The 26088-nt window shown below is 41.9% G+C and overlaps 1 protein-coding gene across 1 annotated transcript in view; it reads right to left on the bottom strand.

Annotated features, from left to right (window-relative positions):
* The window catches only part of LOC136391576 (mucin-19-like), a 107051-nt gene that overhangs the window by 20438 nt on the left and 60525 nt on the right, over positions 1–26088 (bottom strand). The window contains exons 68-116 of the mRNA XM_066363327.1: positions 25664–25717; positions 25491–25544; positions 24404–24448; positions 23950–24003; positions 23504–23548; positions 23196–23249; positions 22993–23046; positions 22682–22735; positions 22509–22562; positions 20781–20834; positions 20598–20651; positions 20160–20204; positions 19854–19907; positions 19318–19371; positions 18837–18890; positions 18664–18717; positions 17578–17622; positions 17124–17177; positions 16371–16424; positions 16166–16219; positions 15857–15910; positions 15683–15736; positions 13946–13999; positions 13763–13816; positions 13325–13369; positions 13019–13072; positions 12483–12536; positions 12002–12055; positions 11829–11882; positions 10744–10788; positions 10289–10342; positions 9846–9890; positions 9538–9591; positions 9334–9387; positions 9024–9077; positions 7134–7187; positions 6208–6261; positions 6010–6063; positions 5147–5200; positions 4973–5026; positions 4411–4464; positions 3934–3987; positions 2676–2729; positions 2475–2528; positions 1909–1962; positions 1742–1792; positions 1188–1232; positions 933–986; positions 751–795 (exon numbers count right to left, since the gene is read on the bottom strand). Of these exons, the coding sequence (XP_066219424.1) occupies positions 751–795; positions 933–986; positions 1188–1232; positions 1742–1792; positions 1909–1962; positions 2475–2528; positions 2676–2729; positions 3934–3987; positions 4411–4464; positions 4973–5026; positions 5147–5200; positions 6010–6063; positions 6208–6261; positions 7134–7187; positions 9024–9077; positions 9334–9387; positions 9538–9591; positions 9846–9890; positions 10289–10342; positions 10744–10788; positions 11829–11882; positions 12002–12055; positions 12483–12536; positions 13019–13072; positions 13325–13369; positions 13763–13816; positions 13946–13999; positions 15683–15736; positions 15857–15910; positions 16166–16219; positions 16371–16424; positions 17124–17177; positions 17578–17622; positions 18664–18717; positions 18837–18890; positions 19318–19371; positions 19854–19907; positions 20160–20204; positions 20598–20651; positions 20781–20834; positions 22509–22562; positions 22682–22735; positions 22993–23046; positions 23196–23249; positions 23504–23548; positions 23950–24003; positions 24404–24448; positions 25491–25544; positions 25664–25717 (2562 nt within the window). The remainder of the gene's footprint in view (positions 1–750; positions 796–932; positions 987–1187; positions 1233–1741; positions 1793–1908; positions 1963–2474; positions 2529–2675; positions 2730–3933; positions 3988–4410; positions 4465–4972; positions 5027–5146; positions 5201–6009; positions 6064–6207; positions 6262–7133; positions 7188–9023; positions 9078–9333; positions 9388–9537; positions 9592–9845; positions 9891–10288; positions 10343–10743; positions 10789–11828; positions 11883–12001; positions 12056–12482; positions 12537–13018; positions 13073–13324; positions 13370–13762; positions 13817–13945; positions 14000–15682; positions 15737–15856; positions 15911–16165; positions 16220–16370; positions 16425–17123; positions 17178–17577; positions 17623–18663; positions 18718–18836; positions 18891–19317; positions 19372–19853; positions 19908–20159; positions 20205–20597; positions 20652–20780; positions 20835–22508; positions 22563–22681; positions 22736–22992; positions 23047–23195; positions 23250–23503; positions 23549–23949; positions 24004–24403; positions 24449–25490; positions 25545–25663; positions 25718–26088) is intronic.

Genomic DNA, 26088 nt, shown 5'->3' with positions numbered 1-26088 from the left:
CAGACAGATTTCTATAAAGCAGATATCACTCTGTATTTAGCCAATTCAAATTGCTAGGAGGATTTCACACACACACAAAAGAAAAACTTTCTGGATTTTGGCTAATATGCTGGTGATATTTGTAATACTCACGGAAAAATCCCATCCCATCTCCAGACTTGGAGCAGGAAGGCTAAGTTCTAGAATTTAGCATATTTTGGCTCTGGCCGGTTGGCTCAGCGGTAGAGCGTCGGCCTGGCGTGCGGGGGACCTGGGTTCAATTCCCGGCCAGGGCACATAGGAGAAGTGTCCATTTGCTTCTCCACCCCCCCCCCTCCTTCCTCTCTGTCTCTCTCTTCCCCTCCTGCAACCAAGGCTCCATTGGAGCAAAGATGGCCCGGGTGCTGGGGATGGCTCCTTGGCCTCTGCCCCAGGCGCTAGAGTGGCTCTGGTCTCGGCAGAGTGACGCCCCGGAGGAGCGGAGCATCGCCCCCTGGTGGGCAGAGCGTCGCCCCCTGGTGGGCGTGCCGGGTGGATCCCGGTCGGGCACATGCGGGAGTCTGTCTGACTGTCTCTCCCTGTTTCCAGCTTCAGAAAAATACAAAAAAAAAAAAAAAAAGAATTTAGCATATTTGAAAAAATATTTTCTCTCTAATAGCAAATCAAATTTGACTTACTTGTAGCATCCCCAGATTGAATACAAACTCTCTCAAGGAAAGCCTAGAGAATCTTAAACCCAATAACCCCAAATAAGGGGCTCTTCATTCTTACCTGTTGGGACTTCAGGTCCAGTCTCTTCTTTGGAAGTTGTGGCCTCTGAGGAAAGAAATACGAGAATGATAATGTCTGGTAATTTGAAAAGATTTTGCAGTATGATTTTATTAGAGCAACCCTAAAAAAGAGATTATCTCTTCTGAGATTAAATAAGGAAACATTCCTTCCTGTTAACGTACCTGTGTTAAAACTTGCAGGTGTAACAGCCGTTCCAGGAAACTCTCCAGTAGTACCTAAAATGCAAAAAGTTAGTGGAACAATCAAGTACTTCCTCCCCAGGTCCATCTTGGCAGCATCGACATGGCTCTAAAACACTGGAAGCCCTTTTGTGAAGGCACTCCGCTCTGAAGAAAATGGACCTCACGGCATGCCATTTCCCAGGTCTCCCTTTGACTATGTAACAAGAGGGAAGCAGGTCTTTCGATGTCCCTTACCTGTATCAGTTCCAGGGAATGATCCACCAGGTGTGCCAGAGGAGCCTAAGGCAGGAAGCAAAGCATGGTATTAATCGTTGCAAGGAAGACTCTCTGCTCTAACTTAGAGCATTTTGATAATCAGTTATCTTCATAAAGCTTTCTAGTAAGAAGAAATAAAAATATGATAATAAATGTGTGTGAGTAGATGAGAAAGATAATAGAAAGTGGCAGGCTATTTAAGGAAGGTAAACTGGGTAAGGAGGTTTGGAAGTACAGGGTGGTTGAGATATAGGCAATATATATTTATACTATTTTTTCTGGAAAATTAAAAAAAGAGAAAGGAAAAAAGAAAAGAAAGAACATGTCTGTAAGCCAGAATACTGAGGACAGCCAGGCTGAGGCATTTGAGGTCTTGGAATTCCCAAGCAGAATAACTATTCAGTTGATATCATACAATATGGCCTCAGAGGAAAAGCAGGTTCCTCCTTCAAATTCCTTCCTGTTCATTTGTTCTCTGAAGCAACTCAAATGGACAAATGATTAGAGCTTAGGCTTCAGACTAAACGGTTTACCTCCTGGCAATCCTCCTTGGGTAGTCTCACTGCTTGCTGGGTAAGTTGTGGCTTATAAGAGAAGAAAAAATAAAATAAAAAGGAGTAAAGATTAGAGTTCAAGAGAGGAGAAACTAGGGCTCTGATTGGCTAATACCTCTTGAGGGGACGTCTTAAGAGTTCCATACCTGTGTTGGTACTTCCAGGTTTCAGAGTTGTGCCAGAGTTAGCCTCAGTCGTGCCTAAAATAAGAATTATGGTGACCACATCAATTCTTTGCCCATCAAAAAATGGGCATGAGCTTTAAGAAAAACAAACAAAACAAAAACCAAACAAACAAAAACCTTTGTTCCTCCCAAAGTAAATCTGCTTCTCTAAACTTTCTAGTTTTGACTCCACCCATAGATTGCCCATGAAACATTTCATCCCTCAGCAAAACTGCAGAGAAAAGTCCACCACCACTGGATCTTTCTTTTAAGGTTAGTTAGAGGGAGATGGATCTGCATGAAAATTACCTATGAAACCATCAGGGAATGGGTCCCACGATGCCCTAATAAAGTGTTCTTAAATCACAGGACAAGGATGAAAAGTTATATTATCTGAACTGAATTCATTGATGTCAAATATTAAACATCTGCTAATTTTTTGCCCAATATTCAGAATATGAAAAATTCAAAGAGGTTTGATGTATTTCACACAAAAAAATTAATATGATGTTATTATAAGCTATAAGTAGTGCCTTAACAGAGCTCACCTGTGGTCACTCCAACTCTTGCTGTTGCACCATCTTCTACAGAAGTGGTAGCCCCTAAAAGAGAAAAACGAGATAGAGATAGTTGAAAACTATTTAAGGACTATGAAAGGGTAGGGTAGTTCTCTTCAACAAGGTAACAGCTGAAGAGGAATCTCATCACAACAGACCCATCAAAGTGTCCCTGCTACTTTATTGACTCACCTGTGTTGGAACTCCCAGGGGCAACAGTTGTGCCAAGGGCTACCCCAGAGGTGCCTGAAACACAGAGTCAAGATCTTCATGGTTACTCATATATGTCTCTTAATGATCTGCCTCTAGAACAGGGGTCCCCAAACTATGGCCCGCGGGCCACATGCGGCCCCCTGAGGCCATATATCTGGCCCCCGCCGCACTTCTGGAAGGGGCACCTCTTTCATAGATGGTCAGTGGAGGACCATAGTTCCCATTGAAATACTGGTCAGTTTGTTGATTTAAATTTACTTGTTTGTTATTTTAAATATTGTATTTCTTCCCGTTTTGTTTTTTTACTTTAAAATAAGATATGTGCAGTGTGCATAGGGATTTGTTCATAGTTTTTTTTGTAGTCCGGCCCTCCAATGGTCTGAGGGACGGTGAACTGGCCCCCTGTGTAAAAAGTTTGGGGACCCCTGCTCTAGAAGATTCTAGGTGTAGCTATGTTATACCCAAGGGCCTTTTCACTATTTCCTGATGAGGTGACAATCACACACTTTTCCTATGACTCATACCATTAAAGAAGTAGTAAACATAGTTATATTCCAAATGTAAGGCACCCTCCAAAGACATTCCATTCACTTAAAATGGAGAAGAAATGTAAGTTTTTCCCAGGTTCACCTGTCACACTGTCAGTGGCTTGGCCTCGCGGTACTTCAGTGGTACCTAAAATGGGAGTAAAACCAGAAAACTATTTAAATGTGCTCTTTTGAGCAAGAGAACTTATATAGAACATAAGCCTGTTTAAGAGTTCATTGCTTTCTCTTCCACCCAGGTATATCATATTTCTCAGCTCCTCTGACATCTTAGTCAGTATGCCATCAAAGAGGAAACCTCTCAAAGGGACTTCACCAGCAGCCCTTCCTAAGAAAGTTACAGCTATGAGACTTGAGCAGATGTTGACTGTTTATCAATAATATGCTAAATCAAAGAAAATATTGAATAAATGCAAACAACTCTGCGGGGAGGCACACCCCGCACACCATCAAAGTGGGAGCTGGTGTAGAGTGATACTCAATGGGAAAGCCCACTGTTCTCACCAGGTCTGGGTCCAGTTCCCGGAGTGTTGTTGCCTTCTGTCAGTGTTGTGGCCTCTGATGGAAGGAAATGGGGAATGGTGAAGTCTGAGGACTTGGGATGTTAGGGAAAAAACTATGTCCAAATTTGATCAGAACAGGAATGCTAACATGATTATGTTAAATATGGAGCTTAGTTGTTGTAATACTACCTGTGCGGGAACTCCCAGGTGGAATGGTTGTCCTGGAGAATTCTCCTGTAGCTCCTAAAAAGTGGGAAGATGAAGGTGTCAACACAGTATTAGCTCTCTCCTTAAGCTGAAATAGCTCTGTGTCTTTAAATGTCTAGAAGATCTTTCCTGAGGATTCACGTTTCAGAAGGAAATGAACTGTCAACGACTCTCCACAGTGTCATTTCCTGGTCATGTATTGATCATTGTTGCTACTGGAGTTCCCTGTCTACAGATCCCAGCGAGAGTAAAAGCAGACCATGTGCCACCCTCACCTGTTTCACTTCCACTCCCTGGACTCCCTGTTGTGACAGAGGTGCCTAAAGGAGGGAAAAGGGCAGGTGATGGATCCTTCGTTGTAAAACAAATTCATCAATTACTTGAGGAATTTCGACACTCCCAGGTTTAAAGAAAAACTGACTCTTATACACTCAAAGTGAATTGATTTAGTTATCCTACCTGGCTTGGAACTCTGTGAACTGCTGCTGGCTCCAGGGGGAAGCACGGTGCCACCTAGTAACACAAGCGGAGTGAAGCTCCAACCTAAGTACATGTTTCATCACTCCACTGACAATTATTAAGCGAGTCTTCTGTGAAATATTGTTTTAAGCCTTTGGATATAGCAGTGAGTACAATAATCAAAGACACCCACAACCCCCAAAATGGCTTATATTCTAGCAGGTAAAGTATAGCAATAAACAATAAACATAATAAGTCAACAAGGCAGATGTAGTTAAGTGCTATGGGAAAATGGCAAACCATATATGAGGATGGTGCATTTATAGGCAAGGACTGGCCCAAAGGTTCACCTCATCCCTGCCATCCAGCACCTACCTTTGCAAGCTTGGGCCTCTGAAAATATAGATAGGTATATGCGAGGCCATAGAATTCCTAGGCCGACTATGGTGTATCACTCTGGCATACTGTATTCCCAAACTAATGAAGGCAGGTTTCCTCTGCCTACCTTTCCACCCATGTCCATTCTAGCCACAAACAAATTAATCAGGTCAAAAAAGCTCACCGCCTGGAAGTCCTGCTTGGGTGGTCCCAGGTCCTGCCATGGAAGTTGTGGCCTCTGATAGTGAAAGAAAGAAAAGGAGTAAAGACTAGCTCATAGGAAAGTCCACACAGTGCTATTCAGAATATATCATCTAAGGTGCCAATGTCCAGGTTTTATGTGTATTTTTAGACTAACCTGTGATGTAAGACCCAGGTTCCAGAGTTTTTCCAGATACAATACCAGTAGTGCCTACAAGAAGAAAGGAACAATGGTCCCTAGTTCCACTGCATGTTCACCACATGCTTTAAATAGGAATCTAAATCTCGATGTAGCAACAAACCATAACCTTGTGACTTGGAATGCCAAGAAGTCATCTATCTGTGCCCTATGTAACACTTATTGTACAACAAGTTTACTGAGATCCCAACTATCATGTCTCATTCTTTTGATGAGAGCAATGAAATTTCTCTTTGTATTACTATTTACATTTCTCTTTGACTTCATGATATTCTAGTGAAGAGTCTTATAAACTTGGGTATAAGGAGAGAAGATAATGATGGCTTATCTTTTTTTTTTTTTTTTTTTTTTTTTTTTTTGTATTTTTCTGAAGCTAGAAACCAGGAGAGACAAACAGACTCCCACATGCGCCAGACCGGGATCCACCTGGCACACCCACCAGGGGGCGATGCTCTGCCCATCTGGGGCATCGCTTTGTCGAGACCAGAGCCACTCCAGCGCCTGAGGCAGAGGCCAAGGAGCCATCCCCAGCGCCCAGGCCATCTTTGCTCCAATGGAGCCTCGGCTGCGGGAGGGGAAGAGAGACAGAGACGAAGGGGGGGGGTGGAGAAGCAGATGGGCGCTTCTCCTGTGTGCCCTGGCCGGGAATCGAACCCGGGACTTCTGCACACCAGGCCGACGCTCTACCACTGAGCCAACCGGCCAGGGCCGGCTTGTCTTTTTTAATCCAATATACCATGTATAAATAGATGTAGAATACTTTCAGAAGACAGTTTGAATTAGTTATTTTGAGGTGCAGGTATTAGCTTAGCAATGCTCACCTGTGTCTGTTCCACCTCTGGTTATTCCACTTTCTCCAGAGAATGTAGTGGCCTCTGAGGGAAAGAAGGTGAAAAGGGGTAATTAGGGAATAAAAGGTATAAAGAAGATATGCTGATATCTCTGCAATGTATAAGACCAAAAGTGACATCTAATTTGCTGGAAGAGATACAGTAGACCCTGGCAACCTCCTGACTCACCTGGGTTGGAACTGCCAGGAGCACCAGTTGTCCCAGGGGCCACCCCAGTGGTGCCTGAAACACAAAGGGTCAGAAGCTGCAGGGATCTGTCTGCTGAATTGCTTCTAGAAGGGCCTCAGTGTGTGTTTGTTAAATGAAAGGGTCCTTTCGCTAATTCAAGATGAAGAGACAATCTAGGTCTTTGCTGTGGCCCACACCATTGAGAAAGCAATAAAATAGTGATGTTCTCAGCATGAGGCACCCTTCCAAGTCATTCGACCACATCTATTACAGGAGATGGAGAAAGAACACGCGGTCAGCATCACCTGTCACACTCCCGGTAGCTTGTTGTCCTGGTTCTGTAGTGGTGCCTATTGTGGAACGAAAATCAGAAAAATATTTGAATGTGACAGAAAATATATAAATATTACTATTGTTCTTTATACAGGAAAAACATTTTCTTAGGGTATGCCTGTGTAGGTTTTCACATTGCTGTCACCCCTTCCCAGACATGCGATATTTCTGAGCTCTCCCTTACGTTATTATTTGCACGTCTTCACAGGGTAACTTCACCAACACCCTTTTGTTACAAAGTTAACAATTGTGACACTAGAGTCAGTAGTGAGAGTTTCTGCAAAGTATGTTAAATATAAGGAATACTAGATGCAAATGGAAACCACTGCACGAAAGCACTCCTCCCAACAGGTGAGGCTAAGAAGAGGCACAATTCACGGTAAACCCCAAATGCAGGAACGTTTTCTCACCAGTTCTCAGTCCAGTCCCAGGAGTCCCGCTGCCTTCTCTGAAAGTCGTGGCCTCTGAAGCAAGAAAGTGATGAATGTCGAGGTGAGATTTGCAGTATTATAAAAAGAATTCAGTTGGGTTTTTGTCAGAGGAAATCTAATAATGCTGCGTTTAACTGTGCAGTTTTCTTCTTATTACCCTACCTGTCTGGAAACTTCCAGGTATAATGGTTGTCCTAGGGAAATCCTGTGTAGCACCTAAAAATGAGAAACATAAAGACATCAAAACAACACAGCTCCACCTCAACCTGAAGCACCAAGGTGGCTTTGATTACTAAGAGATTTAACCTGAGACCTCTACTTCTGAGAGAAATGAACCATCAGTAGCTGTTTATATTTCCTACACTGACGGACCATCTAAACATTGTTGCTATTAGAGTACCTTTTCCACTAAATGTGGAAGAAAATCTTATGTCACCCTCACCTATTTCTCTTCCAGTCCCTGAACTCCCTAGTGGGACAAAAGTGCCTAAATAAATAAATAAAAATAAAAAAGGCAGATGATGAGTTTAACTTTTAAAATGTTACTCATCACTTACTTGAAGTATCCTTTTTTTTTTAGTCACTTTATTTAGTTCTATAAATACTAGTACATTAAGCAGTTCTACAAAGGTTAGAACTGTGATATAATCCAGTGCTTTTCAACCACTAGTATAAGCTAATTTCTATTATTGTTTTGTTTGTTTGTTTGTTTGTTTGTTTTACAGGGACAGAGAGAGGGATAGATAAGGACAAACAGGAACGGCGAGGGATGAGAAGCATCAATCAACAGTTCTTCGTTGCGACACCTTAGTTGTTCATTGATTGCTTTCTCATGTGTGACTTGACTGCAGGCCTTCAGCAGACTGAGTAACTCCTTGCTCAAGCCAGCGACCTTGGGTCCAAGCTGGTGAGCTTTTTGCTCAAGCCAGATGAGTCCACGCTCAAGCTGGCAACCTCGGGGTCTTGAACCTGGGTCCTCCGCATCCCAGTCTGACGCTCTATCCACTGCACCACCGCCTGGTCAGGCCTTACTTGAAGTATCCTAATAGTCCAAATTTTAATAGGACTCTGTGACTGTAATACTCTCATATGGTGAATTTATATAGTGTATCCTACAAGGATTGTCATTTCATGAACTGCTGCTGGCTCCAGGGGAAAGCATGGTGCTACCTATCAATGCAAGTACAGTCGTCCCTCGCCATGTCGCAGTTAACTTTTTGCTGTCTCCTTGTAGTACGGATTTTTAAATTGTGTATATCGAATATTGTATTGTGGATTTTTTGCTATATTGCGGGATTTTGTGGTATATAGGTATTTCTATATATTATTTTAATTACTTTTGCAGTAAAATAAGCAAAATAAGTGTGGGAAAGGTTAATAACAGTGTGGAAAAGGTTTATAAGAGTGTGGGGAGGGTTTATAAAGCCTTAATATATAAATATAAATAATAAAATAAATATAAGATCACTACTTTGCAGATTTTCACTTACCGCAGGGGATTCTGGAACCTAAATCCCACAATAGCCAAGGGATTACTCTAGAGTATTTTTGGCCTTTAGATGTCTCAGTAACCAAGATTCAAAGAAGTGTTCTCTGATGTGCCCACATTCTAGCTGCTGGAGACCAGCAGTAAAGAGTAAACATGATAAATAAGTCAGTGTGCTCTGAAAAATGTCAGAACCCATAGGATTAGGGTCTTGGCAACAGAGTCATTGAGCAGGTTGGTCTCACCCCTGCCAACAACTAGCTCTGCGAGCTAGGGCCTCTGGTAGTCCAGACAGGAAGCCCATTTCCTCAGCTCCCTTTCCACGCGTGTGTTCACTGCTGCCACACAAAAATCGATAAATCATCCCAGAGCCTTGGACTAAAAGAACTCACCTCCGGGAAAGCTGGATTGGGTGCTTCCTCTTCCTCTCATGGAAGTTGTAGCCTCTGATAGAGAGAGGGGAAAAAAGAAGTAAGACTAGGTTAAGAGAAAGTACACATTGTGCTGTTGTCAAAATATATCACCTAAGGTGCCTATGTCCAGTTTTTGCCTGAATTCTCACTTACCTGTGTTGTAACTTCCAGGTTCCAGGGTTTCTCCAGAGGCCGTGCCAGTGGTACCTAAAGCCAGAAAGAGACAGTGGTCACTAGTTCAATTACTTGTGCACAATATGACTTAAATAGGAATCACTGTCTCACGGTGCAGCTCTTATAAGCTAAGGCAATAAGATAATCATGTAAGAACTGGCTTGTTTCACAGCATTTTTTTTTCTAATATAAATGACTTCTTATAACATATGAGTAGAGTAGATACATTTTGAGAAGACTCTTTTAAAAAGTTACTGTGAAGTGCAGGTATTGGCATAGCAGCGCTCACCTGTGTTTATTCCAAGTCTGGTGGTTGCTCTTTGTCCCGGGATAGTCGTGGCCTCTGAGAAAGCGAAAGAGAAAAGAGGCAAATGAAAGACTATCTAAGGATCCTGATGGAGAGATTGTGGATTCCCTGCACTGTATAGTATCAGAGAAGACATCTAGTTGTGGGTGGACATGCTGAAGATACTCGGTCAACAGGCTGGCTCACCTGTGTTGGAACTACCTGGGGCAATGGTTGTGCCAGGGGCTATAGTAGTGGTGCCTGAAACACAAAGGGTCTGAGTTCTTCACAGTGACTCACTGTTGTGTCCTGAAGACCTGACTCTAGAAGGACTCTAGCTTATCTTGTTATAACTGAGGACCAATCACTGCTTCCTGATGAGGTGGGAAGCCAGGACATTCTTATAACTCAGATCACTTAGATGGAAATAAAATCGTATGTTTCCAGCATGAGGGAACCATTTGCAGGAACTCTATTCAAAGTGAAAAATGTACGGGATATTCACCCATGTTTACCTGTCACACTTCCAGTAGCTTGGCCTCCTGGGACTTTAGTGGTGCCTAAAGGAAAACCAGAAATATATTTGAATGTATCAAGAAAAATCCTGAACATTATCATTGCACTTTTGAGCAGACAGCCTTTACTGGGAAAGCATTCTTTAAGAGGCCACATTGCTCTCCCTTCTTCAAATGTGTAATACTCCTCAGCCCCGTAACACCTCAGTGAGGTACATGTTCCACAGCAGAAACCTCTTCTTGAGGGTCCAACACCAGTTTATTGAGAAGGTAAAAACTATGAGGATAAAAGCCAGTTTGAGAGTATTTTAATAATGCTAAATATACACAAACCTAATAGAAAAATGCAAACCACTCAGTACAAAAACACACTTCCCAGCAAGGCCCAATGTGGGGTCATCATAATTTACAGTAAACCCCAAAATGGTGCTACTTGTTCTCACCAGGTCTGAGTCCAGTCTCAGGAGTGCTGACGCCTTCTGTCAGCGTTGTAGCCTCTGAAGTGAGGAAATGGGGAATGGTGAGGACTGAGGATTTGGGATGTGAGGGAAGAATTTTGTTCATTAATGACCAGAATAGGAATACTGACAAAACTATGAGTTTAAATATGCAGATTTCTTCTTGTTCTCCTACCTATATGGGAACTCTCAGGTGTAATGGTTGTTCTAAACAAGAATTCCCTTGTAGATCCTAAATGTGAGACATTAACACAACCTTAGTCCCCTCCTTTAAACTCTGTGGCCTTGAAGACAATACCTGCCACCTGTATTTTTGAAAATATGGGCTATCAATGACTTTCCAGGATTCTATCCTGAACAACCTAATGCTCGTTGTTGTATCAGGAGTTCCCTTGTCCACATATCCCAGCAAATTGAAAGGAGACCTATAACAACCTCACCTGCTTCACTTCCAGTCCCCGAACTCCCTGCTGAGACAGAAGTGCCTACAGGAGGAAAAAGGTAGATGATGGTTCAACTTTCTAAATGTTATTCTTCTAAATCTTGAGATGTTTGATGTTCTGAGGATTACAGTGGAACATTATACTTCTAATACTCTCAGATGGTGAATTTATACAGTGTGCCCTACATTGCTTGCCATTCTGGGAACGTCTGCAGCTCCAAGTGAATGTATCGTGACACCTATTAAGGCAACTTTTGAGAAGTTCTAAAATAATTATCTGCTTAATCCTGTCACTGATATTTATAATGCAAATCTACTGTGCAATTTTGTTTTAGAACTTTGGTTGTAACACTGAACACATTACTCAAAGATTTATTTTTTTTAATGTGGCTTATATTCCAACAATTAGAGACCAGCCACAAACTGTATTTATGACAAATAAGTCAATTGGCTGTATGATAATAAGTGCTATAGGAAAATGGCAAACCATATATAAAAATTACATGAAGCCTGACCACGTGGGGGCGCAGTAGACAGAGTGTCAGATTGGGACACAGTGGGCACAGGTTTGAAACCCCTAGGTTGCTGGCTTGAGCGCGGGCTCTTCTGGTTTGAGCAAGGCTCACCAACTTGAGTTCAAGGTTGCTGGCTTGAAGAAGAGATTACATGCTCTGCTGTATCCCCCATGTCAAGACACATATGAGAAAGCAATCAGCAAACAACTAAGATTCCGCAACAAAGAGTAGAAGCTTCTCATCTCTCTCCCTTTGAATCTCCATGTCCCTCTCTCTGTCTCTTTGTCACACACACACAAAAAGTGTAAGAATGGGGTAAAACTGGGCTGGGTCTGGCCCATAAATTAGGTTATCCTTACTATCCAACCAGGAGCTCTGATTAGATGTACAAATATAGAGCAAGACATGTAATGACAGAAATTTCTTGGCAACACAGCTTTGTGACTCTGGCCTGCTCTGCTCCCAGAGAGAGTGTGTCCATTTCTCAACTCACCTTCCCACGCATGCTCACTGCCACCATGCAAAACATCGATACATAACCCCAAAGCCTCAGACTAAAAATGCTCACCTCCTGGAAGTCCTGCTTGGGTGGTCCCACTTCCTCCCATGGAAGTTGTGGCCTCTGATGGAGAAAGGAAAAAAGGAATAAGACAGGGTTGAGAGAAGTACACATTGAGTTATTGTCAGAAAATATCACCTAAGCTGAAAATGTGCCATCTTTACATATATTTTCAGGCTAACCTGTTGTGTATCTTCCCGGTTTCACGGTTCCTTCTGAAACTATACGAGCGGTACCTAAAACAAGAACAGGTCAAAGTCCTTAGTTCCATTGCCTGTTCATCATGTGATTTAAAGTGTCTAACCTCTCCTTGAATCAACAAAGTAAAACCCTGTTACTTTTAGTACCAATCAGTCACCCATATGAGCCTCATATAACATTTCTTTGTTCAACAACCTGACTCCGTTCTCAACTGCCATGTCTCTATCTTTACAGGGGTGATATAACATTTCTCTTCACATTACTATTTACTTATCTCTTGACTTCATGATGGTCTAGTAAAGAGACATATAAAATCAGGCAATAAGAAGACAAGGTAATGATGGCTTGTGCTATTGTAATCTAAACTTTCCTCATACAACATATATAAATAAAGAGGATATTTTCAGAAGACAGTTTGAATTAGTTATTCTGAGGTGCAGGTATTAGCTTAGCAATGCTCACCTGTGTCTGTTCCACCTCTGGTTATTCCACTTTCTCCAGAGAATGTAGTGGCCTCTGAGGGAAAGAAGGTGAAAAGGGGTAATTAGGGAATAAAAGGTATAAAGAAGATATGCTGATATCCCTGCAATGAATAATACCAAAAGTGACATCTAATTTGCTGAAAGAGATACAATAGGCCAGGGGTCCCCAAACTTTTTACACAGGGGGCCAGTTCACTGTCCCTCAGACCGTTGGAGGGCCGGACTATAAAAGAAACTATGAACAAATTCCTATGCACACTGCACATATCTTATTTTAAAGTAAAAAAACAAAACGGGAACAAATACAATATTTAAAATAAAGAACAAGTAAATTTAAATCAACTAACTGACCAATATTTCAATGGGAACTATGCTCCTCTCACTGACCACCAATGAAAGAGGTACCCTTCCAGAAGTGCAGTGGGGGCCGGATAAATTACTTCAGGGGGCCGCATGTGGCCCGCGGGCCATAGTTTGGGAACCCCTGCAATAGACCCTGACATCCTCCTGACTCACCTGGGTTGGAACTGCCAGGAGCACCAGTTGTCCCAGGGGCCACCCCAGTGGTGCCTGAAACACAAAGGGTCAGAAGCTGCAGGGATTTGTCTGCTGAATTGCTTCTAGAAGGGCCTCAGTGTGTGTTTGTTAAATGAAAGGGCCCTTTCACTAATTCAAGATGAAGAGACAGTCTAGGTCTTTGCTATGGCCCACACCATTGAGAAAGCAATAAAATAGTGATGTTCTCAGCATGAGACACCCTTCCAAGTCATTCGACCACATCTATCACAGGAGATGGAGAAAGAACATGGTGGTCAGCATCACCTGTCACACTCCCGGTAGCTTGTTGTCCTGGTTCTGTAGTGGTGCCTATTGTGGAACAAAAATCAGAAAAATATTTGAATGTGACAGAAAATATATAAATATTACTATTGTTCTTTATACAGGAAAAACATTTTCTTAGGGTATGCCTGTTTAGGTTTTCACATTGCTGTCACCCCTTCCCAGACATGCGATATTTCTGAGCTCTCCCTTACATTATTATTTGCACGTCTTCACAGGGTAACTTCACCAACACCCTTTTGTTACAAAGTTAACAATTGTGACACTAGAGTCAGTAGTGAGAGTTTCTGCAAAGTATGTTAAATATAAGGAACACTAGATGCAAATGGAAACCACTGCACGAAAGCACTCCTCCCAACAGGTGAGGCTAAGAAGAGGCACAAATCACAGTAAACCCCAAATGCAGGAACATGTTCTCACCAGTTCTCAGTCCAGTCCCAGGAGTGCCGCTGCCTTCTCTTAAAGTTGTGGCCTCTGAAGCAAGAAAGTGATGAATGTCGAGGTGAGATTTGCAGTATTATAAAAAGAATTCAGTTGGGTTTTTGTCAGAGGAAATCTAATAATGCTGCGTTTAACTGTGCAGTTTTCTTCTTATTACCCTACCTGTCTGGAAACTTCCAGGTATAATGGTTGTCCTAGGGAAATCCTGTGTAGCACCTAAAAATGAGAAACATAAAGACATCAAAACAACACAGCTCCACCTCAACCTGGAGCACCTAGGTGGCTTTGATTTCTAAGAGATTTAACCTGAGACCTCTACTTCTGAGAGAAATGAGCCATCAGTAGCTGTTCATATTTCCTACACTGACCGACCATCTAATCATTGCTGCTATTAGAGTACCTTTTCCACTAAATGTGGAAGAAAATCTTATGTCACCCTCACCTATTTCTCTTCCAGTCCCTGAACTCCCTGGTGGGACAAAAGTGCCTAAATAAATAAATAAATAAATAAAAATAAAAAAGGCAGATGATGAGTTTAACTTTTAAAATGTTACTCATCACTTACTTGAAGTACCCTTTTTTTTTAGTCACTTTATTTAGTTCTATAAATACTAGTACATTAAGCAGTTCTACAAAGGTTAGAACTGTGATATAATCCAGTGCTTTTCAACCACTAGTATAAGCTAATTTCTATTATTGTTTTGTTTGTTTGTTTGTTTGTTTATTTTACAGGGACAGAGAGAGGGATAGATAAGGACAGACAAACAGGAACGGAGAGGGATGAGAAGCATCAATCAACAGTTTTTCGTTGTGACACCTTAGTTGTTCATTGATTGCTTTCTCATGTGTGACTTGACTGCAGGCCTTCAGCAGACTGAGTAACTCCTTGCTCAAGTCAGCGACCTTGGATCCAAGCTGGTGAGCTTTTTGCTCAAGCCAGATGAGTCCATGCTCAAGCTGGCAACCTCGGGGTCTTGAACCTGGGTCCTCCGCATCCCAGTCCGACGCTCTATGCACTGCACCACCGCCTGCCTGCTCAGGCCTTACTTGAAGTATCTTAATAGTCCAAATTTTAATAGGACTCTGTGACTGTAATACTCTCATATGGTGAATTTATATAGTGTATCCTACAAGGATTGCCATTTCATGAACTGCTGCTGGCTCCAGGGGAAAGCATGGTGCTACATATCAATGCAAGTACAGTCGTCCCTCGCCATGTCGCGGTTAACTTTTCGCTGTCTCATTGTAGTGCGGATTTTTAAATTGTGTATATCAAATATTGTATTGTGGATTTTTCGCTATATTGCCGGATTTTGTGGTATATAGGTATTTCTATATGTTATTTTAATTACTTTTGCAGTAAAATAAGCAAAATAAGTGTGGGAAAGGTTAATAACAGTATGGGAAAGGTTTATAAGAGTGTGGGGAGGGTTTATAAAGCCTTAATATATATATATATATATAAATAATAAAATAAATATAAGATTATTACTTTGCGGATTTTCACCTACCGCAGGGGATTCTGGAACCTAAATCCCACAATAGACGAGGGACTACTCTAGAGTATTTTTGGCCTTTACATGTATCAGTAACCAAGATTCAAAGAAGTGTTCCCTGATGTGCCCACATTCTAGCTGCTGGAGACCAGCAGTTAAGAGTAAACATGATAAATAAGTCAGTGTGCTCTGAAAAATGTCAGAACCCATAGGATTAGGGTCTTGGCAACAGAGTCATTGAGCAGGTTGGTCTCACCCCTGCCAACAACTAGCTCTGCGAGCTAGGGCCTCTGGTAGTCCAGACAGGAAGCCCATTTCCTCAGCTCCCTTTCCACGCGTGTGTTCACTGCTGCTACACAAAAATCGATAAATCATCCCAGAGCCTTGGACTAAAAGAACTCACCTCCGGGAAAGCTGGATTGGGTGCTTCCTCTTCCTCTCATGGAAGTTGTAGCCTCTGATAGAGAGAGGGGAAAAAAGAAGTAAGACTAGGTTAAGAGAAAGTACACATTGTGCTGTTGTCAAAATATATCACCTAAGGTGCCTATGTCCAGTTTTTGCCTGAATTCTCACTTACCTGTGTTGTAACTTCCAGGTTCCAGGGTTTCTCCAGAGGCCGTGCCAGTGGTACCTAAAGCCAGAAAGAGACAGTGGTCACTAGTTCAATTACTTGTGCACAATATGACTTAAATAGGAATCACTGTCTCACGGTGCAGCTCTTATAAGCTAAGGCAATAAGGTAATCAGGTAAGAACTGGCTTGTTTCACAGCATTTTTTTTCTAATATAAATGACTTCTTATAACATATGAGTAGAGTAGATACATTTTGAGAAGACTCTTTTAAAAAGTTACTATGAAGTGCAGGTATTGGCTTAGCAGCGCTCACCTGTGTTTATTCCAAGTCTGGTGGTTGCTCTTTGTCCCGGGATAGTCGTGGCTTCTGAGAAAGCGAAGGAGAAAAGAGGCAAATGAGAGACTATCTAAGGATCCCTGATGGAGAGATTGTGGTTTCTCTGCACTGTATAGTATCAGAGAAGACATCTAGTTGTGGGTGGACATGCTGAAGATACTCAGTCAACAGGCTGGCTCACCTGTGTTGGAACTTCCTGGGGCAATGGTTGTGCCAGGGGCTATGCCAGTGGTGCCTGAAACACAAAGGGTCTGAGTTCTTCACTGTGACTCACTGTTGTGTCCTGAAGACCTGACTCTAGAAGGACTCTAGCTTATCTTGTTATAACTGAGGACCAATCACTGCTTCCTGATGAGGTGGGAAGCCAGGACATTCTTATAACTCAGATCACTTAGATGGAAATAAAATCGTATGTTCCCAGCAATAGGGAACCATTCCCAGGCACTTCATTCAATGTGAAAAAGGTATGGGACATTCACCCACGTTTACCTGTCACACTTCCAGTAGCTTGGCCTCCTGGGACTTCAGTGGTGCCTACCATGAGAGAAAAACCAGAAATATATTTGAATGTATCAAGAAAAATCCTGAACATATCATTGCACTTTTGAGCTGACAGCCTTTACTAGGAAAGCATTCTTTAAGAGGTCACATTGCTCTCCCTTCTTCAAATGTGTAATACTCCTCAGCCCCGTAACACCTCAGTGTGGTACATGTTCCACAGCAGAAACCTCTTCTTGAGGGTCCAACACCAGTTTATTGAGAAGGTAAAAGCTATGAGGATAAAAGCCAGTTTGAGAGTATTTTAATAATACTAAATATGCACAAACCTAATAGAAAAATGCAAACTACTCAGCACAAAAACACACTTCGCAGCAAGGCCCTATGTGGGGTCATAATTTACAGTAAACCCCAAAATGGTGCTACTTGTTCTCACCAGGTCTGAGTCCAGTCTCAGGAGTGCCGACGCCTTCTGTCAGCGTTGTAGCCTCTGAAGTGAGGAAATGGGGAATGGTGAGACTGAGGATTTGGGATGTGAAGGAAGAATTTTGTTCACTAATGACCAGAATAGGAATACTGACAAAACTATGAGTTTAAATATGCAGATTTCTTCTTGTTCTCCTACCTATATGGGAACTCTCAGGTGTAATGGTTGTTCTAAACAAGAATTCCCTTGTAGCTCCTAAATGTGAGACATTAACACAACCTTAGTCCCCTCCTTTAAACTCTGTGGCCTTGAAGACAATACCTGCCACCTGTATTTTTGAAAATATGGGCTATCAATCACTTTCCAGGATTCTATCCTGAACAACCTAATGCTCGTTGTTGTATCAGGAGTTTCCCTGTCCACATATCCCAGCAAATTGAGAGGAGACCTATAACAACCTCACCTGCTTCACTTCCAGTTCCCGGACTCCCTGCTGAGACAGAAGTGCCTACAGGAGGAAAAAGGTGGATGATAGTTCAACTTTCTAAATTTTATTCTTCTAACTCTTGAGATGTTTGATGTTCTGAGGATTACAGTGGAACATTGTACTTCTAATATTCTCAGATGGTGAATTTATACAGTGTTCCCTACATTGCTTGCCATTGTGGGAACGTCTGCAGCTTCAGGTGAATGTATCGTGAAACCTATTAAGGCAACTTTTGAGAAGTTCTATAATAACTATCTGCTTAATCCTGCCAATGATATTTATAATGCAAATCTACTGTGCAATTTTGTTTTAGAACTTTGGTTGTAACACTGAACACATTTCTCAAAGATTTATTTTTTTTAATGTGGCTTATATTCCAACAATTAGAGACCAGCCACAAACTGTATTTATGACAAATAAGTCAATTGGCTGTATGATAATAAGTGCTATAGGAAAATGGCAAACCATATATAAAAATTACATGAAGCCTGACCACGTGGGGGCGCAGTAGACAGAGTGCCAGATTGGGACACAGTGGGCACAGCTTTGAAACCCCAAGGTTGCTGGCTTGAGCGCGGGCTCCTCTGGTTTGAGGAAGGCTCACCAACTTGAGTTCAAGGTTGCTGGCTTGAAGAAGAGATTACATGCTCTGCTGTATCCCCCATGTCAAGACACATATGAGAAAGCAATCAGCAAACAACTAAGATTCCACAACAAAGAGTAGAAGCTTCTCATCTCTCTCCCTTTGAATCTCCATGTCCCTCTCTCTGTCTCTCTGTCACACACACACAAAAAGTGTAAGAATGGGGTAAAACTGGGCTGGGTCTGGCCCATAAATTAGGTTATCCTTACCATCCAACCAGGAGCTCTGATTAGATGTACAAATTCAGAGCAAGACATGTAATGACAGAAATTTCTTGGCAACATAGCTTTGTGACTCTGGCCTGCTCTGCTCCCAGAGAGAGTGTGTCCATTTCCTCAACTCACCTTCCCACACATGCTCACTGCCACCATGCAAAACATCGATAAATAACCCCAAAGCCTCAGACTAACAATGCTCACCTCCTGGAAGTCCTGCTTGGGTGGTCCCACTTCCTCCCATGGAAGTTGCGGCCTCTGATGGAGAAAGGAAAAAAGGAATAAGACAGGGTTGAGAGAAGTACACATTGAGTTATTGTCAGAAAATATCACCCAATCTGAAAATGTGCCATCTTTACATATATTTTCAGGCTAACCTGTTGTGTATCTTCCCGGTTTCACGGTTCCTTCTGAAACTATACGAGCGGTACCTAAAACAAGAACAGGTCAAAGTCCTTAGTTCCATTGCCTGTTCATCATGTGATTTAAAGTGTCTAACCTCTCCTTGAATCAACAAAGTAAAACCCTGTTACTTTTAGTACCAATCAGTCACCCATATGAGCCTCATATAACATTTCTTTGTACAACAACCTGACTCCGTTCTCAACTGCCATGTCTCTATCTTTACAGGGGTGATATAACATTTCTCTTCACATTACTATTTACTTATCTCTTGACTTCATGATGGTCTAGTAAAGAGACATATAAACTCAGACAATAAGAAGACAAGGTAATGATGGCTTGTGCTATTGTAATCTAAACTTTCCTCATACAACATGTATAAATAAAGAGGATATTTTCAGAAGACAGTTTGAATTAGTTATTCTGAGGTGCAGGTATTAGCTTAGCAATGCTCACCTGTGTCTGTTCCACCTCTGGTTATTCCACTTTCTCCAGAGAATGTAGTGGCCTCTGAGGGAAAGAAGGTGAAAAGGGGTAATTAGGGAATAAAAGGTATAAAGAAGATATGCTGATATCCCTGCAATGAATAATACCAAAAGTGACATCTAATTTGCTGAAAGAGATACAATAGGCCAGGGGTCCCCAAACTTTTTACACAGGGGGCCAGTTCACTGTCCCTCAGACCGTTGGAGGGCCGGACTATAAAAGAAACTATGAACAAATTCCTATGCACACTGCACATATCTTATTTTAAAGTAAAAAAACAAAACGGGAACAAATACAATATTTAAAATAAAGAACAAGTAAATTTAAATCAACTAACTGACCAATATTTCAATGGGAACTATGCTCCTCTCACTGACCACCAATGAAAGAGGTACCCTTCCAGAAGTGCAGTGGGGGCCAGATAAATGACTTCAGGGGGCCGCATGTGGCCCGTGGGCCATAGTTTGGGAACCCCTGCAATAGACCCTGACATCCTCCTGACTCACCTGGGTTGGAACTGCCAGGAGCACCAGTTGTCCCAGGGGCCACCCCAGTGGTGCCTGAAACACAAAGGGTCAGAAGCTGCAGGGATTTGTCTGCTGAATTGCTTCTAGAAGGGCCTCAGTGTGTGTTTGTTAAATGAAAGGGCCCTTTCACTAATTCAAGTTGAAGAGACAGTCTAGGTCTTTGCTATGGCCCACATCATTGAGAAAGCAATAAAATAGTGATGTTCTCAGCATGAGGCACCCTTCCAAGTCATTCGACCACATCTATTACAGGAGATGGAGAAAGAACACGGCGGTCAGCATCACCTGTCACACTCCCGGTAGCTTGTTGTCCTGGTTCTGTAGTGGTGCCTATTGTGGAATGAAAATCAGAAAAATATTTGAATGTGACAGAAAATATATAAATATTACTATTGTTCTTTATACAGGAAAAACATTTTCTTAGGGTATGCCTGTTTAGGTTTTCACATTGCTGTCACCCCTTCCCAGACATGCGATGTTTCTGAGCTCTCCCTTACATTATTATTTGCACGTCTTCACAGGGTAACTTCACCAACTCCCTTTTGTTACAAAGTTAACAATTGTGACACTAGAGTCAGTAGTGAGAGTTTCTGCAAAGTATGTTAAATATAAGGAACACTAGATGCAAATGGAAACCACTGCATGAAAGCACTCCTCCCAACAGGTGAGGCTAAGAAGAGGCACAAATCACAGTAAACCCCAAATGCAGGAACGTTTTCTCACCAGTTCTCAGTCCAGTCCCAGGAGTCCCGCTACCTTCTCTGAAAGTCGTGGCCTCTGAAGGAAGAAAGTGATGAATGTCGAGGTCAGATTTGCAGTATTATAAAAAGAATTCAGTTGGGTTTTTGTCAGAGGAAATCTAATAATGCTGCGTTTAACTGTGCAGTTTTCTTCTTATTACCCTACCTGTCTGGAAACTTCCAGGTATAATGGTTGTCCTAGAGAAATCCTGTGTAGCACCTAAAAATGAGAAACATAAAGACATCAAAACAACACAGCTCCACCCCAACCTGAAGCACCAAGGTGGCTTTGATTACTAAGAGATTTAACCTGAGACCTCTACTTCTGAGAGAAATGAGCCATCAGTAGCTGTTCATATTTCCTACACTGACCGACCATCTAATCATTGCTGCTATTAGAGTACCTTTTCCACTAAATGTGGAAGAAAATCTTATGTCACCCTCACCTATTTCTCTTCCAGTCCCTGAACTCCCTGGTGGGACAAAAGTGCCTAAATAAATAAATACATATATAAAAATAAAAAAGGCAGATGATGAGTTTAACTTTTAAAATGTTACTCATCACTTACTTGAAGTATCCTTTTTTTTTTTAGTCACTTTATTTAGTTCTATAAATACTAGTACATTAAGCAGTTCTACAAAGGTTAGAACTGTGATATAATCCAGTGCTTTTCAACCACTAGTATAAGCTAATTTCTATTATTGTTTTGTTTGTTTGTTTGTTTGTTTATTTTACAGGGACAGAGAGAGGGATGGATAGGGACAGACAGACAGGAACGGAGAGAGATGAGAAGCATCAATCATCAGTTTTTTGTTGCGACTCCTTAGTTGTTCATTGATTGCTTTCTCATATGTGACTTGACTGCGGGCCTTCAGCAGACCGAGTAACTCCTTGCTCAAGCCAGCGACCTTGGGTCCAAGCTGGTGAGCTTTTTGCTCAAGCCAGATGAGTCCACGCTCAAGCTGGCAACCTCGGGGTCTTGAACCTGGGTCCTCCGCATCCCAGTCTGACGCTCTATCCACTATACCACCGCCTGGTCAGGTCTTACTTGAAGTATCCTAATAGTCCAAATTTTAATAGGACTCTGTGACTGTAATACTCTCATATGGTGAATTTATATAGTGTATCCTACAAGGATTGTCATTTCATGAACTGCTGCTGGCTCCAGGGGAAAGCATGGTGCTACCTATCAATGCAAGTACAGTCGTCCCTCGCCATGTCGCGGTTAACTTTCGCTGTCTCACTGTAGTGCGGATTTTTAAATTGTGTATATCGAATATTGTATTGTGGAATTTTCGCTATAATGCGGGATTTTGTGGTATATAGGTATTTCTATATGTTATTTTAATTACTTTTGCAGTAAAATAAGCAAAATAAGTGTGGGAAAGGTTAATAACAGTGTGGGAAAGGTTTATAAGAGTGTGGGGAGGGTTTATAAAGCCTTAATATATAAATATAAATAATAAAATAAATATAAGATCACTACTTTGCGGATTTTCACCTACCGCAGGGGATTCTGGAACCTAAATCCCACAATGGACAAGGGATTACTCTAGAGTATTTTTGGCCTAAAGATGTATCAGTAACCAAGATTCATAGATGTGTTCCCTGATGTGCCCACATTCTAGCTGCTGGAGACCAGCAGTTAAGAGTAAACATGATAAATAAGTCAATGTGCTCTGAAAAATGTCAGAACCCATAGGATTAGGGTCTTGGCAACAGAGTCATTGAGCAGGTTGGTCTCACCCCTGCCAACAACTAGCTCTGCGAGCTAGGGCCTCTGGTAGTCCAGACAGGAAGCCCATTTCCTCAGCTCCCTTTCCACACATGTGTTCACTGCTGCCACACAAAAATCGATAAATCATCCCAGAGCCTTGGACTAAAAGAACTCACCTCCGGGAAAGCTGGATTGGGTGCTTCCTCTTCCTCCCATGGAAGTTGTAGCCTCTGATAGAGAGAGGGGAAAAAGAAGTAAGACTAGGTTAAGAGAAAGTACACATTGTGCTGTTGTCAAAATATATCACCTAAGGTGCCTATGTCCAGTTTTTGCCTGAATTCTCACTTACCTGTGTTGTAACTTCCAGGTTCCAGGGTTTCTCCAGAGGCTGTGCCAGTGGTACCTAAAGCCAGAAAGACACAGTAGTCACTAGTTCAATTACTTGTCCACAATATGACTTAAATAGGAATCACTGTTTCACATCGCAGCTCTTATAAGCTAAGGCAATAAGGTAATCATGTAAGAACTGGCTTGTTTCACAGCATTTTTTTTTCTAATATAAATGACTTCTTATAACATATGAGTAGAGTAGATACATTTTGAGAAGACTCTTTTAAAAAAGTTACTATGAAGTGAAGGTATTGGCTTAGCAGCATTCACCTGTGTTTATTCCAAGTCTGGTTGTTGCTCTTTGTCCCGGGACAGTCGTGGTCTCTGAGAAAGCGAAGGAGAAAAGAGGCAATGAGAGACTTTCTAAGGATCCTGGTGGAGAGATTGTGGTTTCCCTGCACTGTATAGTATCAGAGAAGACATCTAGTTGTGGGTGGACATGCTGAAGATACTCGGTCAACATGTTGGCTCACCTGTGTTGGAACTTCCTGGGGCAATGGTTGTGCCAGGGGCTATGCCAGTGGTGCCTGAAACACAAAGGGTCTGAGTTCTTCACTGTGACTCACTGTTGTGTCCTAAAGACCTGACTCTAGAAGGACTCTAGCTTATCTTGTTATAACTGAGGACCAATCACTGCTTCCTGATGAGGTGGGAAGCCAGGACATTCTTATAACTCAGATCACTTAGATGGAAATAAAATCGTATGTTCCCAGCATGAGGGAACCATTCCCAGGCACTCCCTTCAAAGTGAAAAAGGTAGGGGACATTCACCCACGTTTACCTGTCACACTTCCAGTAGCTTGGCCTCCTGGGACTTTAGTGGTGCCTACCATGAGAGAAAAACCAGAAATATATTTGAATGTACCAAGAAAAATCCTGAACATTATCATTGCACTTTTGAGCTGACAGCCTTTACTAGGAAAGCATTCTTTAAGAGGTCACATTGCTCTCCCTTCTTCAAATGTGTAATACTCCTCAGCCCCGTAACACCTCAGTGTGGTACATGTTCCACAGCAGAAACCTCTTCTTGAGGGTCCAATACCAGTTTATTGAGAAGGTAAAAACTATGAGGATAAAAGCCAGTTTGAGAGTATTTTAATAATGCTAAATATACACAAACCTAATAGAAAAATGCAAACCACTCAGTACAAAAACACACTTCCCAGCAAGGCCCTATGTGGGGTCATGATTTATAGTAAACCCCAAAATGGTGCTACTTGTTCTCACCAGGTCTGAGTCCAGTCTCAGGAGTGCCGACGCCTTCTGTCAGCGTTGTAGCCTCTGAAGTGAGGAAATGGGGAATGGTGAGACTGAGGATTTGGGATGTGAGGGAAGAATTTTGTTCATTAAGGACCAGAATAGGAATACTGACAAAACTATGAGTTTAAATATGCAGATTTCTTCTTGTTCTCCTACCTATATGGGAACTCTCAGGTGTAATGGTTGTTCTAAACAAGAATTCCCTTGTAGCTCCTAAATGTGAGACATTAACACAACCTTAGTCCCCTCCTTTAAACTCTGTGGCCTTGAATACAAGACCTGCCACCTGTATTTTTGAAAATATGGGCCATCAATGACTTTCCAGGATTCTATCCTGAACAATCTAATGCTCGTTGTTGTATCAGGAGTTTCCTTGTCCACATATCCCAGCAAATTGAAAGCAGACCTATAACAACCTCACCTGCTTCACTTCCAGTTCCCGGACTCCCTGCTGAGACAGAAGTGCCTACAGGAGAAGAAAGGTAGATGATGGTTCAACTTTCTAAATGTTATTCTTCTAACTCTTGAGATGTTTGATGTTCTGAGGATTACAGTGGAACATTGTACTTCTAATACTCTCAGATGGTGAATTTATACAGTGTGCCCTACATTGCTTGCCATTCTGGGAACGTCTGCAGCTCCAGGTGAATGTATTGTGACACCTATTAAGGCAACTTTTGAGAAGTTCTATAATAACTATCTGCTTAATCCTATCACTGATATTTATAATGCAAATCTAGTGTGCAATTTTGATTTAGAACTTTGGTTGTAACACTGAACACATTACTCAAAGATTTTTTTTTTTAATGTGGCTTATATCCCAATAATTAGGGACCAGCCACAAACTGTATTTATAACAAATAAGTCAATTGGCTGTATGATAATAAGTGCCATGAAAAAATGGCAAACCATATATAAAAATTACATGAAGCCTGACCACGTGGGGGCGCAGTATACAGAGTGTCAGATTGGGACACAGTGGGCACAGGTTTGAAACCCCTAGGTTGCTGACTTGAGCGCGGGCTCTTCTGGTTTGTGCAAGTCTCATCAATTTGAGTTCAAGGTTGCTGGCTTGAAGAAGAGATTACATGCTCTGCTATATTTCCCCATGTCAAGACACAAATGAGAAAGCAATAAGCAAACAACTGAGATTCCGCAACAAAGAATTGAAGCTTCTCATCTCTCTCCCTTTGAATCTCCATGTCCCTCTCTCTGTCTCTCTGTCACACACACACAAAAAGTGTAAGAATGGGGTAAAACTGGACTGGGTCTGGCCCATAAATTAGGTTATCCTTACCATCCAACCAGGAGCTCTGATTAGATGTACAAATTCAGAGCAAGACATGTGATGACAGAAATTTCTTGGCAACACAGCTTTGTGACTCTGTCCTGCTCTGCTTCCAGAGAGAGTGCGTCCCATTTCCTCAACTCACCTTCCCACGCATGCTCACTGCCACCATGCAAAACATCGATAAATAACCCCAAAGCCTCAGACTAACAATGCTCACCTCCTGGAAGTCCTGCTTGGGTGGTCCCACTTCCTCCCATGGAAGTTGTGGCCTCTGATAGAGAAAGGAAAAAAGGAATAAGACAGGGTTGAGAAAAGTACACATTGAGTTATTGTCAGAAAATATCACCCAAGCTGAAAATGTGCCATCTTTACATATATTTTCAGGCTAACCTGTTGTGTATCTTCCTGGTTCCACGGTTCCTTCTGAAACTATACGAGCGGTACCTAAAGCAAGAACAGGTCAAAGTCCTTAGTTTCATTTCCTGTTCATTATGTGATTTAAAGTGTCTAAACTCTCCTTGAAGCAACAAAGTAAAACCCTGTTACTTTTAGTACCAAGCAGTCACCCATATGAGCCTCATATAACATTTCTTTGTACAACAACCTGACTCTGTTCTCAACTGCCATGTCTCTATCTTTACAGGGGTGATATAACATTTCTCTTCCCATTACTATTTACTTATCTCTTGACTTCATGATGGTCTAGTAAAGGGACATATAAACTCAGGCAATAAGAAGACAAGGTAATGATGGCTTGTCCTATTGTAATCTAACCTTTCCTCATACAACATGTATAAATAGAGAGGATATTTTCA

Source organism: Saccopteryx leptura, chromosome 2, assembly GCF_036850995.1.
Source record: "Saccopteryx leptura isolate mSacLep1 chromosome 2, mSacLep1_pri_phased_curated, whole genome shotgun sequence".
Lineage (NCBI taxonomy): Eukaryota > Metazoa > Chordata > Mammalia > Chiroptera > Emballonuridae > Saccopteryx > Saccopteryx leptura.
This window is presented reverse-complemented; position numbering and strand designations above follow the sequence as displayed.